General features: G+C 36.4%; 4 protein-coding genes across 5 annotated transcripts; 2 read left to right on the top strand and 2 right to left on the bottom strand.

Annotated features, from left to right (window-relative positions):
* Nucleotides 1-1,832: 1,832 nt before the first annotated feature.
* LOC103945181 (glycine-rich RNA-binding protein 4, mitochondrial) lies at nt 1,833-4,756 on the top strand. Its single transcript, XM_048573593.1, has 4 exons — nt 1,833-2,040; nt 4,020-4,088; nt 4,183-4,289; nt 4,375-4,756. The coding sequence occupies exons 1-4, from the start codon at nt 1,896-1,898 to the stop codon at nt 4,510-4,512; spliced, it is 459 nt and encodes a 152-aa protein (XP_048429550.1). The 5' UTR covers nt 1,833-1,895; the 3' UTR covers nt 4,513-4,756.
* A 1,432-nt stretch (nt 4,757-6,188) lies between these two features.
* Nucleotides 6,189-9,638, top strand: LOC103945182 (choline-phosphate cytidylyltransferase 1-like). 2 transcript variants are annotated; one of them, XM_009355722.3, is made up of 8 exons: nt 6,193-6,529; nt 6,873-6,986; nt 7,311-7,406; nt 7,499-7,541; nt 7,897-8,052; nt 8,152-8,232; nt 9,058-9,168; nt 9,332-9,638. In XM_009355722.3, the coding sequence occupies exons 1-8, from the start codon at nt 6,402-6,404 to the stop codon at nt 9,458-9,460; spliced, it is 858 nt and encodes a 285-aa protein (XP_009353997.1). In that variant the 5' UTR covers nt 6,193-6,401; the 3' UTR covers nt 9,461-9,638. The 2 variants fall into 2 exon arrangements, with proteins under 2 accessions (XP_048429600.1, XP_009353997.1); XM_048573643.1 differs by lacking the exon at nt 6,873-6,986 and having other exon boundaries at nt 6,189-6,529.
* Nucleotides 9,639-10,644: 1,006 nt separating this feature from the next.
* Nucleotides 10,645-11,609, bottom strand: LOC103945183 (RING-H2 finger protein ATL74-like). Its single transcript, XM_009355723.3, has one exon. It carries the CDS (start codon nt 11,405-11,407, stop codon nt 10,871-10,873), a length of 537 nt encoding a protein of 178 aa, XP_009353998.1. The 5' UTR covers nt 11,408-11,609; the 3' UTR covers nt 10,645-10,870.
* A 3,037-nt stretch (nt 11,610-14,646) lies between these two features.
* On the bottom strand, nt 14,647-16,930 carry LOC103945184 (polygalacturonase QRT3-like). Its single transcript, XM_009355724.3, is given in 4 exon segments — nt 14,647-15,931; nt 15,933-16,052; nt 16,293-16,529; nt 16,682-16,930. Coding segments are annotated over 4 exon segments (1,545 nt in total). The 3' UTR covers nt 14,647-14,992.
* Between the last annotated feature and the right edge of the window lie 236 nt (nt 16,931-17,166).

The raw sequence follows: 17,166 nt of genomic DNA, 5'->3' as shown, positions 1-17,166 counted from the left end.
TAATTTCTCCTATTTAGTGAGAGACAAAATAAAAAAAATCACCAAAATTTAATATTTAAAAACTTCAAAATATAAGATATCCAGAGCATGATAGTATTTTCGTGCCTCTGTATACGTTGATGCCATGAAAGGAATACGTAGTAGGCTAGTAGCCCGCGTATATTTTTGCTCACACCCTATCTATCATTACTATTGCATGAGTTTAAATTTTTAGATCTCTATCTATTCATACAATTCTTAAAGTTTAAGCTCATCAAACAATGATAAATAAGATGATAACCATTACCATCACTTGAGTGATTGAAAAAATTATTTTCCATGTAGCCTTGTTTGACTTGGACTGGTTCCAGTCAATATGCTCTTTCCTAAGCATGGAGGAAAATTATTCAAGCCTGAAGCCGTCAACCCAATTGGACTGATCAGATCCGGTCAATCCAAGTTATTGTCCTTCTTAAATAGAGTGCCGTAATTAGCTTCATCATGGGTCTTTGTCTCCCCCTTACCTTATAACTTGTCCATCCCCACCACTACCAAGTATCCTAAAGTTCTTTGTGCACGTTTGAGATCTTTCAAGTTGGATCAGGATCCTCTCCTAAGCTAAGAGTGAGGATTCTCTTGTGCAAGTTCATCGGACCGTTAAAATTTTATCCAACGATTACAATTATTATAACTTTTAGAGGGATCTCCTGTTTGTAACCGTTGGATAAAAATTTCAATAGCTTGATGAGCTTGCTCAGGAAGATCCTTACCCTTATCTCAGGAGAGGATCCTGATCCTTTCAATTTATCAACATTCATGGTTTTTGAAATTTCCAAGCATCACTACTTAAAAGTTAAAATTCCGGGTTCATGAGCAATATTTGGAAGTCTCCTTTTTGACTTGTGACTTGTGACTTGTGAGTCTCCTGTAATTGAGGTTCATCACCTCTGTCAGGAATGTGCTTTTATTTGACCTGGTCTTGGATGTAAATGTGTTTTAGCCTCTGAACTACATGTTGTTTATTTATAGAACAACAAGGCAGCGTGTTCGTCTTTCAAAGTTTGAGTCCACTTTCCATTAAGTAAAAGTTGTTTAGAATAACCACTCGCTCAACTTGTTAAAATAATTTGTCTGTTATAAGTAGGAGATTTTAAGTTCAATTTTCATGAATTACGAATTTCGATATTTAATTGTGACGGATCATACTCGTCTTCCAATAGCGTTGTATGAATAAAAAGTAATTAGCATATCGTTTTGTCACTTTATTAAAAATAAAAATAAAATGAAATTATGGATGTTTAAAGTAGACAAATGGTTTACTTATTTATTTCGCAACCACATAAAGTGTAAATATAAGTTAGACCAGTTGATGAGACTTGAAGCCCCATTTGGTAAGCATGATGAGATGAGTTATCCAATTAAATTAGACTTGTAACCCATCAAATGTTTGATGAGAAAAATTACAACACGGATTGGATTGGCTATCCCAACATATCTAATTTGAGTTGTCTACGCCATCGACCCAATCCTATACAATTTGGTGTTTCACCAAACAAGAACTGAGATTCAAAGCCTAAACAATTTCTACCAATTCAATCCTATCCATGAGGGTCAATCCTATCTTGCCCACCAAACGGACTAACGGACTTTGAGAGTACAACGTTTAGGATGTCTCATAGTCAAAAGACAAAAAAAGAAGGGAAAAAAAAAAAAAGAAAAAAAAAAGGAGTGTGGTATTGAGAAATGGGATGGGCTGAAAGCATAGGGTTGAGGCTGTTGGGCTGGAGCTCGGGTTAAGACCCGTTCTGAAAAACGGGTCGCGGGCTTTTTGCTGTTAACTGAAAAATCGAAGCCGCGAAGAACAGCAGAAGTAAGCAGAAAACTCGGCACTCGAAAAAGAAGAAGATTGAGAAGGCATGTGGGCGGCAACGGTCTCCTTCCCTTGTTACGCACACCCGAAACCGATTCATCTGTCGAATCGTACGGACTCCAAGCCTTTGAAGCTCCAAGTGAGATCTTCCTTTTTCGACTATCCTCTCGCAAGCAAAATCTTGGTTAAAAGTACGCTTTTTTATTACTTTAATTCATACAATTACTGTGAATTCGGTTGGTTTTCCATTTGGGTTTTCTTCAATCTGTGAATTGTGAGAAATATTGATTGATTTTCTACCTGGGTCTGCTTCAATGTGTTAACTTTCGTGTAATTCATGCAGTGGATTAGCTCTTGTTCTGAGTTTTTACTGTTTCACTATCTTGGTTTTTCTTGAAGTTTAGATTTTTATTTAGTTTATGCTGTATTTTAGCTCTGATTGTTTAATTATGACTGACTTATCATTTGATTTTTTACTTAATTTATCTTCTCAATTGTGAAATTTGTGCATTTTTGTAGTGTTAGACTGGAAATTTATTAGCGGGTAGACATATTTTGACTACATTTTATTTGGATTGAGGATGGTTAGCACGCACTCGAATTTCGCTTCGATGTTTAAAATGGAATAAATGTAGGTGAGCAGAGGCACAATAATGAAATTTGGCATGCGGGTGGGATAGTTTAAAATGAGTGTGAAGACTAGGAGGCAGCAGTTTTAAGATTGATAACAAAGAGAAAGTCAAGAGTTTGGTGACTTATTTCATTCTTGTGGTTTAATATTTTCGAAGAGGAAATGGATTAATAAGAGGTTATTGATTACAAGAGGAAGTGAAGGGGAAGATTTCAGTCAGTCCTGGACACATGAAGTTAAGTTGGCACCAACAAAACGCAAAAATACAGCTAACAGAGGTTGTTCATCTGCAGGGTGATAGTTAACAGTAACACGGTAGCATTGAAGGCAATGGATTGGAAAATTGGTAACATCTAATCCATTTGTGGATTTGTAGAATACGATTTGGTTTACTTAAGCTGTTATTAATTGCGCAATCACATGGTTTTCCATCCAAAGTAAGCTCACTGCAAGCAAAGATTGCTTGGAACGCAAATTAAGTACTACCAAGCAAAGATTGCTTGGAACGCAAATTAAGTACTACCAACAATGGAAAGAGCAAGGAGTTGGTAGCAGCTATAGGAATTTCTTCACTGAGGCCTCAGATCTTTCAATTTACAAAAGATGCTAAGTTTAGAGCCTTTTTATGTACCTTAGTATAGGTTGGTAGTAGCAGCTATAGCGAGTTAGCACTTCACAAATATATTACTAGGTAACTGAAGATCCCCAAAAGTATAAAGATACCATGCAATTTGTCTTTAACTGTCCAAGTTCTAATTTGTTTTGAGCTGCAGATATACCTAGGGGTGGTTCGGTATGGGATCCCATACCGAAACCATTGTCCCGATTCCCAAACCGAAATTTTTGGGAATCCCAAATTCAATCCCAATCCCAAACCAAATTTTCGGGAATCCCAATTTTCGGGAATCCCGAAATAATTTCGGGATTTCGGGACAAATCGGGAATCCCGAAATGTTTTTGGGCTTTTGGACTAAAATTTGACATATTATGTTTTTGGGCTAAAATTTGACATATTATAAAGTAATAAATAAAGTAACAAACTCAAAAGCAAAAATATTAGTTACAAGCCAAGGTTTATAAATAAAGTAACAAACCCAAAATCAAAAAAATTAGTTATGAGCCAAAGTTTCAATAATTAAGTTACAAACCAAAAGCTAAAAAGCAAAGCTTAAAGTCTATAAATATTGTTGGCCTCTTCGGCCCCTTCGTCCCCTTGATCTTGTTGATGCTTGTGGTTGCTCCCTTCTTGTTGGTAATTGTGTGTATATATATATATACAGATTAAATCTAAAACAATGAACGGTTGAAATAATTATCTTATAATAAAAAAAATTATATATATATATAATATTTATTTCAATTCGGTATGGGAATACCGAAAAAATGGAGATGGAATACCGAATCCCATACCGAAAATTTCGGTTTGGTTCGGGATTACATACCGAAAATTTCGGGAATTTTGGTTTGGGATTTTTTTGGTTTGGGATCGGGATTTTTTCGGTTTGGTTTGGGATTTTTGGGATTTTTTTCCAGCCCTAGATATACCATATTCCACCAGTGAAAATAGTTTGCAGCAGAAATTTTCGAGTTTCGGCCAGATAGCTGAAGGTACGTACCTTTATTTGCAGCAGAAAATAGTTCACATAGTCCGATCCTTTATTTTTCATGTACACCATGTAACTGTATTTACTGTGTTGATCAGTTAAACTAGTCAAGGATGAATCCTCAAGAAGATCCAAGGGGTTTGCATTTATTCAATATACCAGTCAAGATGATGCTATGCTCGCCCTGGAAAATATGGATCGCAAGGTTCTAAATTGGCCATTTTTCTTTTGCTTTTTTCCCTGATGAAATATTACCCCTAGTGACTCATTTTCCTTTTTGTTACTATAAGAATCTTGACGGCAGGATCATCTACGTAGAGCTTGCGAGACCCGGGAAAGATGCTTATGGAGAATACCCAAGAACCTCTGGTCCGCCAAAGAAGCAGAATTTGCCACAGCAAGAGGAAGTTGCGGACTGCTGGTACTGATAGAAAACAGCACTGTAAGTACGCTCGCTAGAATGGAAATGCAGAGGTGCATTTCACCCCTGCAACTATTAGCAGCGCGGCCGAGTGTTCATCACTGTGTATGTGTAAGTGGTGTATGGTTAGAGCATTGTAATTGGAAAGTCTAGAATGTCGTTACGATACAAATGAGATACTGTATCATTACGATATAGTTTGTAATGATTCTTATTTCAATAACTTCTTATGCTACACAGATTGGGATTGAGCACCGTTTGTCGAATGTCTCATTGATGCTCTGGTGGTCTGTATTAAGTCCGTCGTAGGATCCAAACCCAATTGACCTTTGTTTGTCACAAACACGCTGTTGTGAATGATTGATGTTAGCATTTCCTGTAAGCTGGTTGCGGTTTACATAACTCTAGCACAACTTCTAACTCAAGAAAATGCTCGTGTGATCTAAACGTATTCCATTGGGACGGAGAAGAAATTTGATTTTTCTTCCGGTTGTATTTCCAGTCAAATTAGAATTTAGCCAGTTTGAACATGAATATTTAATTCAGTGACCAACCCAAATAATATTCAACTTTTGGTCTGTTTGTCATAAACATTTTCTTCATAAGGTAGCAGCCTAGCAGGACAGACACCATTCTTTCTCTGCATTTTTGTCTGTAAGCGTTCAAGTCAACTGGTATCAAACACACAATTGAAAAGAAAAGGTATTTAAATGGTATAATATCAAAAGAAATGTGCAAAATCAACTGGTTTAGCAACACGTGATCTCACTTAAGTGGATGAGGTTTAAGTTTGACTAACAACTTATCATATATATGGGTGGACTTGTGGCACCATTTTTTTTATCCAACTTGACACATTTTTTTTGTGGGGTCTATTCCGTCTATCTTTTAGAACACAATTTATATATTATCTATATAAAATATCAGATAAATTCAAAACTATTAAGACATTTATTTATAGTGAAAAAAAATAAACGAATATGGTTTTACAAAACAACCTTAAACTCGTAATTCAATGGTATATTAAGAAGATCCCATAAAACGTTTGTCAAAAACTATATAAAAGATAATAATACCACATATCCATCTCCTATATATATTAGTTAATGAAATATGAAGTTGTAACGTATTCGTATCGTACTACTATTTGTATTAAAAAATAAAGAACAATAAAAAATGGGAATTATTATTGGCTCCAAAATTCTCATCTTACACTCCAAACTTTCTATATTTATCTCTACTAATTAATAAAACACTTATTGTCAACCAAAAGCCTATGAAATCACCAGTTTAACCTTCTAATTAAAACAGAACATGAATAAGAAATATGGGACAGAAATGTAATTTCACACAACCAAATTTTGCTTCAAAGCCTCACATACATGTAATCCTAATATATATCTAATTAAAAATAATATATTTGTTAATGAAATACGAAGTTGTGACGCATTCATTTCGTACTACCGTTTGTATTAAAAAATAAAGAACAATAAAAAATGAGAATTATTATTGACACTCTAAAATTCTTATCCTATACTCTAAACTTTCTATATTTAAAAATAAAAAATACACTTGTAAGAAATGTAGAATGAAAATTTTAAAATCCCAATAACACCTCTCTAAAGAATATAACTGATTTTTGGATGTCGGATAACCGTCAAAACAACGTTGGGGGGCGGATACAAATAATCAATTATCCTCGTCACACCCGTGTTCTTGAAGAGAAACCTGCGTAGAAGAGTATTTGTACGTTAACGTACAAGACTCCAACTGCTGTGGTCCTTGAGAGAGAGAGGGAGAGAGAGGGGCTGTGAAGCTCCCTGCTTTCTGTGTGAGAACCAATTCAGCAAAAACCCAAAGAATTTGCAGTTGAGTGAGAGACTGAGAGAGGCAGAGATGGAGGAAGAGAAGCAGCAGAGTATTAAGGAGGAGGAGGAGGAGCGTCCAGTGAGAGTATATGCAGACGGCATTTATGATCTCTTTCACTTCGGCCATGCCCGTTCTCTCGAGCAAGCCAAGAAACTGTAACTCTCTCTCTCTCTCTCTCTCTCTTTCCCTCTAGAATTGAAGTGGGTTTTTATTGCTTCAGTCAAATTACATGCTTTTTCTTGAATATCAAGCAATTTCCCTGTCAAGACTTGAAATTGTTTCTGGGTTTAATTGGATGCTTACTTTCTTGAAGATTGGTCAAGTAACATTTTTGAATTAGTTCTCTCTTTGCTTCTCTCTGCCTTTGAATTCGAATTCGATGCCAAAAAGTTTCTCTCTATGTTCTTTGTTACTGATTTTACTAGTAAATTTCTAAATTTGAAAAGTTGAATGAGTTTGATTTGGTTTTGGATTGTTTCATTTATGTCTAAACTCTAGGTTCCCCAATACGTATCTGCTTGTTGGCTGCTGTGGTGATGAAATTACGCACAATTATAAGGGAAAAACTGTTATGACTGAGAAGGAGCGCTATGAATCACTCCGCCATTGCAGGTTGGCTTATGCATTTGCCATAAGTGTTCTTGTCATTTTCCTAATCTATGTTAGGTTACAACTTATCGTAGCAAGGAGTCGGATGAAAGTATTTGTTAATCTTATGCTTATTGCTATTAACCTTGTTTTATTAGTCAAAAGATTGCTTTTATCTAACGAAAAATGTTAATTTTGGTAGAACCTAGCTTTCCCTTTTTAGGGAGGGGGTCCACGTGATAGCCAAATTGTTGAACACCATATTTTTGCATCGTCACTCTCAGTTAGCTACTTGACATTACTGAATTGTTGTTCCTAAAGCATTGTGTTGTAATATATTTGCTACAGATGGGTGGACGAAGTTATCCCTGATGCACCATGGGTGCTCTCGCAAGAGTTTCTGGACAAGCATAAGATTGACTTTGTGGCACATGACTCTCTTCCGTAAAGTTAACCAACCCCTAATTAATTACGATTTGCAAATTTCTGCATCATCAATCTGATGCTTCTTCTTTTTCCTAAATTTGTAATTGTAGCTATGCTGATGCAAGTGGCTCTGGAAAGGATGTCTATGAATTTGTAAGTTCTATTGATAACTGAACCTATATGTTTATTTCCTATTAAGAACATTGTTAGGCCTTCTCTTTTTCCATTTTTGTATCTGTCAAGAGCTTTTTGTTCTTTGCAGACGATCGTGCCATAACCAGTTATTGTCTAGTAGACTAATTCTGGGTGGCAATAGGAATGAATTCTTCCCGTCTTATATGCTATGTTTGCTTTCATCTTGCCGTGTTTCAGCTAATTGTTTATCAGTCATTCACTAATGTGAATGCTAACAGTGTCTTAACCTTATTTTGGTAGTTTTACTCTGTAGATATATTTCTCCATCACTCTTGACTATCATTTTTATATGTTTACGTAAACCGCCACACAGGTTAAGTCTGTTGGGAAGTTTAAAGAAACAAAGCGAACTGATGGGATCTCTACATCGGATCTCATAATGAGGATAGTTAAAGATTACAACCAGTATGTGATGCGTAATTTGGACCGTGGGTACTCAAGAAAAGATCTAGGTGTCAGCTATGTGAGGGTTAGTTCTTGTTTATATGAATGTGTCATGTTCAAGTGATCACTTTCTTTTGTTCTAGTGCGAAAAGTGATTTTCGTCATCCTCATTTCTTACTGTTAGGAAAAGCGACTGAGAGTGAACATGGGACTGAAAAGATTGCGTGAGAGGGTGAAGGTGCACCAAGAAAAAGTAGGAGAGAAGGTATGATACCATGATGCTTAATAATCTTTGGTTCCTTTTTATACGCATCACTGACTAGGAGTATCTGAGATTTTAATCCAGTAGGCTCCAGTACCATATATGTAACAGCATGCTTCAAACACCTATACTTTTACATCGCTATCAGTTTGGAATTTCCTTTCATAACTGAATCATTGATTTATATACTTCCCAGTGGAGCTACGCATAAAATACTAAATAGATTTGGTTGCATATTGGAAAACAATGCATGAGATCAACCATTTGTTAGACTGATGATAGTCCAAAAAGAATCGGATGTGTATTGCCTTTTTGGTCTACCCTCTCCAAGGGTACCTTTCCCGTACTTTTACTTCTTCCACGGTCCAACTGTGTTTGCAATTTTGCTGCATATTTTTGCAATTAGAGCAAATGTTTAGTTTTTTAATGGACAATTGGACTTTTGACATCTCTTATCTTTTATTTGCTTCTGGCATCATATTTTTTTTTTTTTTTTTTTATTTTTTTTTACAAATTTGTTGACTAATTCCTTAATTTTGAGTGTCGATGCAAAATAGTTCTCACATCTTACGGATTCCTTGAGAATAAGGTCATGTTTTGCACTCGGCAAGAGCGTACCTTGTATTTTTGAAAACGTTTAGGCTTAGAAAAACCAATGAGACTCACAAATTTTCTTGCGGACATTAGTTCCTGGATAATATTGACAATCTTGTTGGTTTTGCTGGGCCCCTTATTTCCATGCACTAGTAAGAGCACCAGTAAGTGTGTTTTTGCTTAGAGATGTCTGGTCATAAGTTGATTGTATTTTACTCTCTTGTGGATGCGCAGATACAAATAGTAACACAGACTGCCACCATGCGTCGTAATGAATGGGTGGAGAACGCTGACCGGCTGGTTGCTGGATTTCTGGAGAGGTTTGAAGAAGGTTTCCATAAAATGGTGGGCTCTCTCTCTCTCTCTCTCTCCCCTCTCCCTCTCCCTCTCCTTCGCTCTCAGTTTTGTTATACCACTTGCGTTTGCATGCATGACAGCTGATTTGAATATAATCAGGGAAGATTTTTGTTTCATTTTTTGACCTGAACTTGTCATGGTCCTGTATCAGGGAACAGCCATAAGGGACCGAATTCAAAAGCGAATAAGGACACAGCAGTTCAGAGGGCTTTTATATGAAGAAGATGATGAATTCTATGATGACTCTGAAGAAGAAAACGATGATGAAGATGAGAACTGAATTTGCTTCTGTTGCTGTCAATTGCTTAGGAGCTGGAATACTTATCCGTTGTATTATTGTTAGTGGTCTGTCATTTCGTTTCGATAGTGGCTTGTTTGATGTAGTTGACACAATCTTTATGAAGATCACAAATTTGTGCAAAATCGTTCGAGTTTCCACAAATGAATGGCTTTTTCCTTGTCGGTTTCTTGTTTCGGAATCTCGCACATCAGATGAGGGTGATCGCACTAATCAGTACATGTTGGAGAATTTTTACAATATCCATCTAGCAAAAACCAAATGCTGGATAGATTTCCTTGTAAATTTAACAGAACGAAACTGGGACATGCCTTGTTCTTTTCTTCTTTCATCATTTGTGGCGTAATGTGATCCCTTCACCTCTTTGAGTCTATCACATGGGGAGTAAAGTACAGCGGCTCGTCCTTGAGAACTGAGGAAATTCTAGTGCTGGTGGCTTCAGCAGCACTAATAAAATCATATTAAAAACAATTGTTTTTCTATTTATCAACTTTTGTCAACTCATGCTGTTCGAATTCATGACCTCTGTTAATAGGGTGGAGATTGAGTGTTAGAAGACCAAGTAACGTATTTCAAACGTAATTTATGTTTTACAAAAAATTGTGGCTCAATTGCTTTAACGTATTTCATATAAACAGTTCACGTGAGGTGCTGATTTAAACTTTTTTATCCTCACTCTTACTTGTACAAAACATAAGGCAATTAGCATTGATCTAAATGAGTAACATTTTGCACAACAGGAAAAAATATAGAGAAATGTTAAGAAGACTCTTAAAGTGAAACTCTTTATAAACTCTCTACTACCTCACCCTTTAATGTTATTCCCGTGCTAACGTTATAAAATATTGTATTAAAAACTTTAGGTAGCAGAGAATCCATGGAAAGTCTCATTTCTAAGAAAGTTTCCTTAGCATTTCTAAAAAAATATATGCTAAGAAGACTAAATATGTAAATAAAATTTGCTAAACTCAAAAAATTATATGCTAGAGTCTAGACAAAGATTAAAAGGTCCCAAAAGTAGCTTTGTTAAGTGTGAGTTGTAATTTTAATTTTTATGCCTTCACATTATTGTCCGCACCCACCCTAAAAAGAGAGCTCCCATAGTTTTTGTTATATAAAGTCAATTAATAAGTTAAAGTTTTACACACACACATGAAAGTGAAATATGGCGACACCAAAACTATAACATTTATAATAATATAGTTTGCATGCTTCAAAACTCCTCCATTCATAACTCCATATGATATGAACCCTAATAGGATATATAGGAAGAGAAACTAGTATAACCAGATACTAATATGAAACCCTAATACAAATTCATGAGTTTCTGCAGTGTCATATCCCTTCCGCAACTCAACTAAGCCGATGACGTTCTTCTCTGAATTGAGTCTCTTAGGGTGTGACAATCTCAGAAAGAGAGGGCATGCAGTCACTGGACTTGAGCCGATGCCGGCAAGTCGGACAAGAAGAGTGGCAGAGCAACCACTTGTCAATGCAGGCAACGTGAAACCGATGGTTGCACTTGGGCAGCACCCTTAACTTGTCCCCATCAGAAAAATCAGCCAAACAAATAGCGCAGCCTGAAGACGACGAAGATGGAGAAGTAGTACCTGAATCAGCGTAAGTTGAAGTAGGCAAAGCCACCATTTCCTTCTTCTTTAGGCCTGAATTAAGCCGGCGTGAAGCTACCCATTGGACCGGTTCAATGACGGCACGACTTATGCATTGAAAAACGCAGTGCAACATGGAATTGATACCAAGAGCACACACAAAGGCACACAAGATTGCTGCCAAGATGACCATAAAATTGAGATGATGATTGGGTTGGAATTGATCATGATTAGGGTTTTGATCACAAAGTGTTCTTATTGAGATGGGACTGGGAATTGGAGGCACAGAAGGAATTGGAGGAGGGGATGTTTGAGCCATCGAGATAGAGATGAAACTGAAGTGGTGGAGAAAAATTAGAAGCTTTTGTGAGTGGTAGTGGGGATGGTGGAGATAGCAGTTTAATTAGTGGAGAGAAGGGGCATGCATAGAGTTTTAATTTGATAGTACATACTGAAGGGGAACGTAAGTTTGAGGGAAAAGAGAGAAGAGGCTAAGGCTCAGTTAATGGACGTAACGAGTAATATGATTCAGGATAAATGGAAAACACTTAATTTGTTATATAAAGAAGTTATATTTTGATATAAAAATATTAGATTTGACATATGTACATAAACTTTCTTTTGTAACTTTAAGTATATGTATACTAGACAGTGATTTGTAATTACGAAAAATGGTCCATCAATTAATGGAGGGTGTGGAGAGTAAAATGATGGATGAGGAAAATGGTGGCAATGATTGGATATGCTTACTTGGCAATCCACTGTCTTCTCTTTTGTTTAATGCGCTTCAAAGGTATGCAAAGGTATATCTCTCTATGATCTAACCAAAGGAACCTTATCAATTGATCCTATTGGTTGATTGTTTCCCACCAACTTGAAAGTAGTGGAGAGATTTTTTAATGTGTTTGGATCACAGGGTAGGACATCATATATCATTATAAAATTGAAGAAACACTTAAAAAAAAAACTTATATAATGATATTTGGTGTTCTACCTTGTGTTTCGGACACACCGCAAAATCTTTCCAAAAGTAGTTTTCAAGTTATTTTGGAATGTAAATTAACCCTACTAAGACCAATACCTCCTTCTAACTTCTTGGCCAAATCTGGGAAGTTACCCATGAATCTTTTTCTATGTTCTTTGATTGAGATAATGGAATATTTTTCTTTGGCATATGATGCGATATGTACAAACAGAAATTCACCAAAATACAGAGTTATGTCACCATAATATATATATATTTCATTACAGAACCAATAAACCTAGAAAAGATAAAAAATAGATTTTTTGTGAAGGAATTTTTTGCCTCACAAAAATAGGATCTGTGCTTTTACCTGAGTCAAATTTGAAACAAATCTCCAAGTAAGTGAAAATTATTACCATTAAACCAAAGTTAGTTGAGTGAAATACCAGACATTTGACATTTCAATGCTTTGAATGAGATTTAAGTTGAGTTGGAATTGAAGTAGAATGCTAAGCCTTTCGACCGAGCTGATTTCATAAGATCCTTAAATAATTATCAGATGATGAGTTGTGCTACCACGTTGTGCGAAAGCAACTGTTGATAGCATTTCTTATATTAGATACAAAAATTACTCAATTAAAGTCCGAAGTGGCTAAAATAACACCTGCGCAGGTGAGTAGCATCAGAACCACGATCAATATCTTAAGCTTAAGGAAATAGCACAATAAGTATGCTCTGTTGATATAATTGGAAAAGAAAACACTTTTTGTTGCCTAATCTTTGTTTCTTTAGTATGGGTCTCCCCCAAGTCCTTTTCCCAGGCTCAAGAAATTTATCATTACAAAGTTTAAATCTTTCTTGTTTTTTTTTTTTTTTTTTTTAACAGTATTCTAATTAGGGTAGTTGCCTTGGTAATATTCAGCCAAGCTTGACAATTAACTGGCCAAGCCATTAAAATCCAACAAATAACATCTCGTGTCCACTCCCCATGAGCCTCAGGCTTGTCATGTATTTTTCGAAAAAGAAATGCTAAGGAGACTCATTTAAATTGAGATTTTTTTTATGAATTTTCTGGCACCTCACGGTTTAACGTTATTTCATGCTAACATTATTAAAAAATATTGTGCCAAAAACATAAGGCGCCAGTATAAATCTTATGTTGTTCTTATTTTATATTAATCATTGTCCAATATTACAAGCAATAAATGATTAATTTATGCATCCAAACTAAAGACTCGGATTTCTTTATTCTTAGGCTCTGGACACTAATGTCCGGAGGATCCAAATTCCATTACCATTAGTACGCACCTTTAAAGTACAAAGTCCCAAAACTATTATTGTGACATTAGTGGGAATCGTTTTAAATATGCCAAACACCATCATCACCACTACATCGTGTTTTGACTTGTGACAAATAGGGTTTATGGTTTAGATAAAGTTTACTCATTTTTATAGCGTACTTGTCAAATACAATAAATCACTCATTTTAGTTCCATTTCAACCGATTCGCCTCATGGATTTGAACACTATATAAATACACAAAGTTCATGGCATAATATATTTTTTTTTTTTTTTTTTTAAATCTTGAAGTTTTCTGAATTTAAAACACTCTATATATGGTTCAGAATTTAGCATAAGTTAGTTTGTTTGATTTTTTTGCTTTAAAAAACTCACTTACAAAAATTCAAACACATTACGCAACAACGATAATTCATGGGTAGAGACAAATACAATTCTATTGGCTTATTAGTAATTCGATGTTCGATTTTATTCTTAATTTTTTATTTGAAAATACAAGCATCAACTACTTGAATTACAATCTCTCAATAGATCTTCAAAACTAACCTTAAAAGTACTATTTTCTTTTGTTTGAAAAGTCCATCAATTGCTAATAGTAATAGGTGTACTCTTTCTTTCTAATGTTTTTCTCTTTGTCTAAGGTTACTCTACCATCTCTAAAGACTTGTAGCTCATATGATTAAAAAAATATTAGGCAATTGGTTAAAATGATCAGAAATTAAATCTTTGCCAAACTAATTACAAATCCATCTTTATCTCATTTTTTATAAATCCACCTTTTCACCCTAATAAACTCATTAATTTTTTGAATTGGTTAGTTCAACACTTAAATGTGGTAGAATTATTAGAACGAATAAGTTTTCAAAAATATTTGTCCATGCATCCAGAACCACACCTAAGTCGCTTGTAAATATGAAAGAAAGACAATGACGAATGAGTCCTGATCAATAGCTAACCCCCTTCAGCATATACAAAGATTAGTTACGCTATCTATTCAAGAGCTTGGAGTTTTGGCCATTTCTTCTCCTACTCCATGCAACTTCTACCTCACATCTGTTCATATAATCCCCAAGTATTATGTGTACACGTTCACATCTACACAGTCAAAGAGTCATGTTGCTCAAGAGAGTATGAAACGGGTTCACCTCTACGTCATGTTTCATTTCACATGAATTGCTCTTGTTTTGCAGACTCTATAATTGTTTCTAAATGATGTTCAACCAGTCGTCATCTCTAATCATTTCAAGTTTTGGCTTGTGTTGAAATATTATTGTCACATGCATCTTTAATTGTAGTAAGTAAACCAGAAAAGACCTTCCTTTTATTTGATTGGTCAATTTCTATTGCACAAATTTCAGCAATGAGCCATATTCAAAATATGACTTTGACAAAAGCAAATGTGGCCTAAGTTTTACAGAGGTATATGTATTGTATTTGATTAACTCAAACTACTACTACAAGCTACAACATATATGTGTGTGTGTGTGTGTGTGTGTATTCCGTGGCATAATTGAATTGTATAAATCATGACCAAAAAAGAGTAGTTGATAAAAAAGAACATGACAAAATGTTGCCATCTTCCCCAACCTATTCACAATTTGTCCAGTCAATGATCCTGACACAAATTTAGGTCAGCTAGCTTCAGTTTGCCACTCCTTGATCAACTGTCACGAAAACAGAAGCCGGAGCCGCCACATTCGACTCGATCACAACACGGTTATTCGACACGTTCCTTAGGGTATGGTTGGGGAACGCATTGCCACCGGCGCTCAGCGTGTATTGGACATGCCGAATAAGGTTAGGAAATAGTAGAATTGGATTGAAATCTACGGTCCATGAGCTCCCATTGCCTTGCACAGACCTCCTTCCAACTGTGCCTTTTGTGTTCATGCCCCTCACATTGTTCCTGTCCACATATACTTGTTCAACCTCTTTGAAAGGCCCATTATTTTGGTCCAATTGAACAATCTCTACCCCCTTATCGAACCCACTAAACATGTTGTTTACAATATTGACCCCATTGGCAACCCCTTTTATTGATTTTAGGACAATGTATGCTTCACCAAGGAAAAAACTGTTGGAGATATCAAGCTGCACCGGATCTTCCGCAACAATGCCGCTGTAGTCCATGTACGAATTCACAATTCGGGTTTGTGTCAACCCGGGCAATCTCAAATAAATTCCGGTGCCCCCAAATCCGGTAGCCTTATTGTAGCAATGTACCCCGGAAAGTATGTTGGCTGGACCCGAAATCATTATACCTACCGCAGCAGAGAAAATCACCACATCTGTCACAGCATTATCATTCCCCATTAGGTTAATCGCAATCCCAGAAAAGTTTCTTTCACCACGATCACTACCGGCGGTGATGTGCTGCCCTAGGAAGGAGTTTCGGATGTAAGTTTCGTGGCCACTTTGGACTAGGATTCCATTGGTGGTGAAATGTGTTATGTAACAATTGTCTATGCTTATTCTAAGTGAGTTTATGACTGAAATGCCCCCTCCCCTGTAGTTAGAGTTCAAAAATAGGTCCTTGAGAGTCATGTACTCATAGTTGTAGGATGATGAAGAAAGCTGTGCAGGACATTGAGCTCTCCTTTTTGGTTTCTGCTTTCTTGTTAGCTGATGATGTTGGAGATAAATCAATTAGGTATCCGTCAGTTGGGAAATCGTCTGAGGCGCGTAATGTTCCTCCGTGAATCTGTTTGATAAAAAAAAAATGTTCAAATTATTACACAAACCTAATCACATCGCTTAATTCATATCATCATGTTGATATGTATTTGATCAACAATTACGAAACACATATGAGACTCGGTACATTCCCGAGGGCAAGCCAAAGAATGAATATCTGGCATAACTCGCATGTATTGGAATACCGCGGAAAATTTATGGTAGGATTTTATCAAATCTTCAAGAAAATATGTTAATCGGGGCATACCATAAGATTTCCTACTCCAGCTCCAGGCAACCTCAGGGGTCTGCTGATCAGATAATGGCCACCCTCAAGATCGATCTGGGCACCTCCAAGATTGGCAATACCCTCAATCAAGAACCCTTCAGTTGGGCCTCTAAATGCATCTGCCATTGCTTGAGCAAGTGCATCACTGCTGTCTCTGCTCCCCGTCGGATCAGCGCCGTACGATGTCACGTGATAAACACGTGGACTAGTGCTCCCCTGCACCAACCATCACCCATTTTCAACATGGACTGACAAATCACAAATACTTTTCAGCAACAAAGCTTCTGTCCCAACATTTTGACCAAGAATTAAACAACCAAATTATCAAAGAAAAATTTGAAAGTTTATGCACAAAGCGATTGAATTACCGTTGGCGGAACAATAGGGCTAGGACTAGGAGAGGGTCGGATTGAAGATGGTGCAACAGAAAGCGAATCGTGGCGGGTGAGTGAAGCCTTGAACTCTTGCAGTTTTCGCAAATGATCATTGTAATCGCCACCGGAAAATGGACGATAACCCATTTGAGAGTCCTCTGCGTAGACATGAATTACGATGAAGCTACAAAATGCCATGAAGAATGACCATATTAGAGCCGTTTTCGGCATTGTTGCCTCCATATCTAAACTCCTCTGTTTTTCTCTCTGGTTTTAGCAATGTTAGATACAAGTTGTTGGGATATATTTGATCACCTTATATGTCCGGGAGAGAGAGAGAGAGGAAAAGGGAAGGAGAGAAAGGTAGAGTAAAGGGACATGGAAAGAGATGGGGCTAACTAAGATTTGCCAAGAATGTTGGACGAAATGTTTTCCTATAGATTATGGGATCATACAAAAGACACCACCCTTCAATTGTT

The sequence above is a fragment of a genome, unplaced genomic scaffold (assembly GCF_019419815.1).
Source record: "Pyrus x bretschneideri cultivar Hongxiangsu unplaced genomic scaffold, Pyrus_bretschneideri_v1 Contig7, whole genome shotgun sequence".
In the NCBI taxonomy this organism is placed as follows: domain Eukaryota; kingdom Viridiplantae; phylum Streptophyta; class Magnoliopsida; order Rosales; family Rosaceae; genus Pyrus; species Pyrus x bretschneideri.
This window is presented reverse-complemented; position numbering and strand designations above follow the sequence as displayed.

Coding starts and splice junctions, on each gene's coding strand:
- LOC103945183 (XM_009355723.3), bottom strand. CDS start 11,407: ATGGCTCAAACATCCCCTCCTCCAATTCCTTCTGTGCCTCCAATTCCC.
- LOC103945181 (XM_048573593.1), top strand. CDS start 1,896: ATGTGGGCGGCAACGGTCTCCTTCCCTTGTTACGCACACCCGAAACCG. Junction 4,089..4,182: donor TTTCGGCCAGATAGCTGAAG/GTACGTACCTTT, acceptor TGTGTTGATCAG/TTAAACTAGTCAAGGATGAA. Junction 4,290..4,374: donor TGGAAAATATGGATCGCAAG/GTTCTAAATTGG, acceptor TGTTACTATAAG/AATCTTGACGGCAGGATCAT.
- LOC103945182 (XM_009355722.3), top strand. CDS start 6,402: ATGGAGGAAGAGAAGCAGCAGAGTATTAAGGAGGAGGAGGAGGAGCGT. Junction 7,407..7,498: donor GTGGCACATGACTCTCTTCC/GTAAAGTTAACC, acceptor TTGTAATTGTAG/CTATGCTGATGCAAGTGGCT. Junction 8,233..9,057: donor AAGAAAAAGTAGGAGAGAAG/GTATGATACCAT, acceptor GTGGATGCGCAG/ATACAAATAGTAACACAGAC.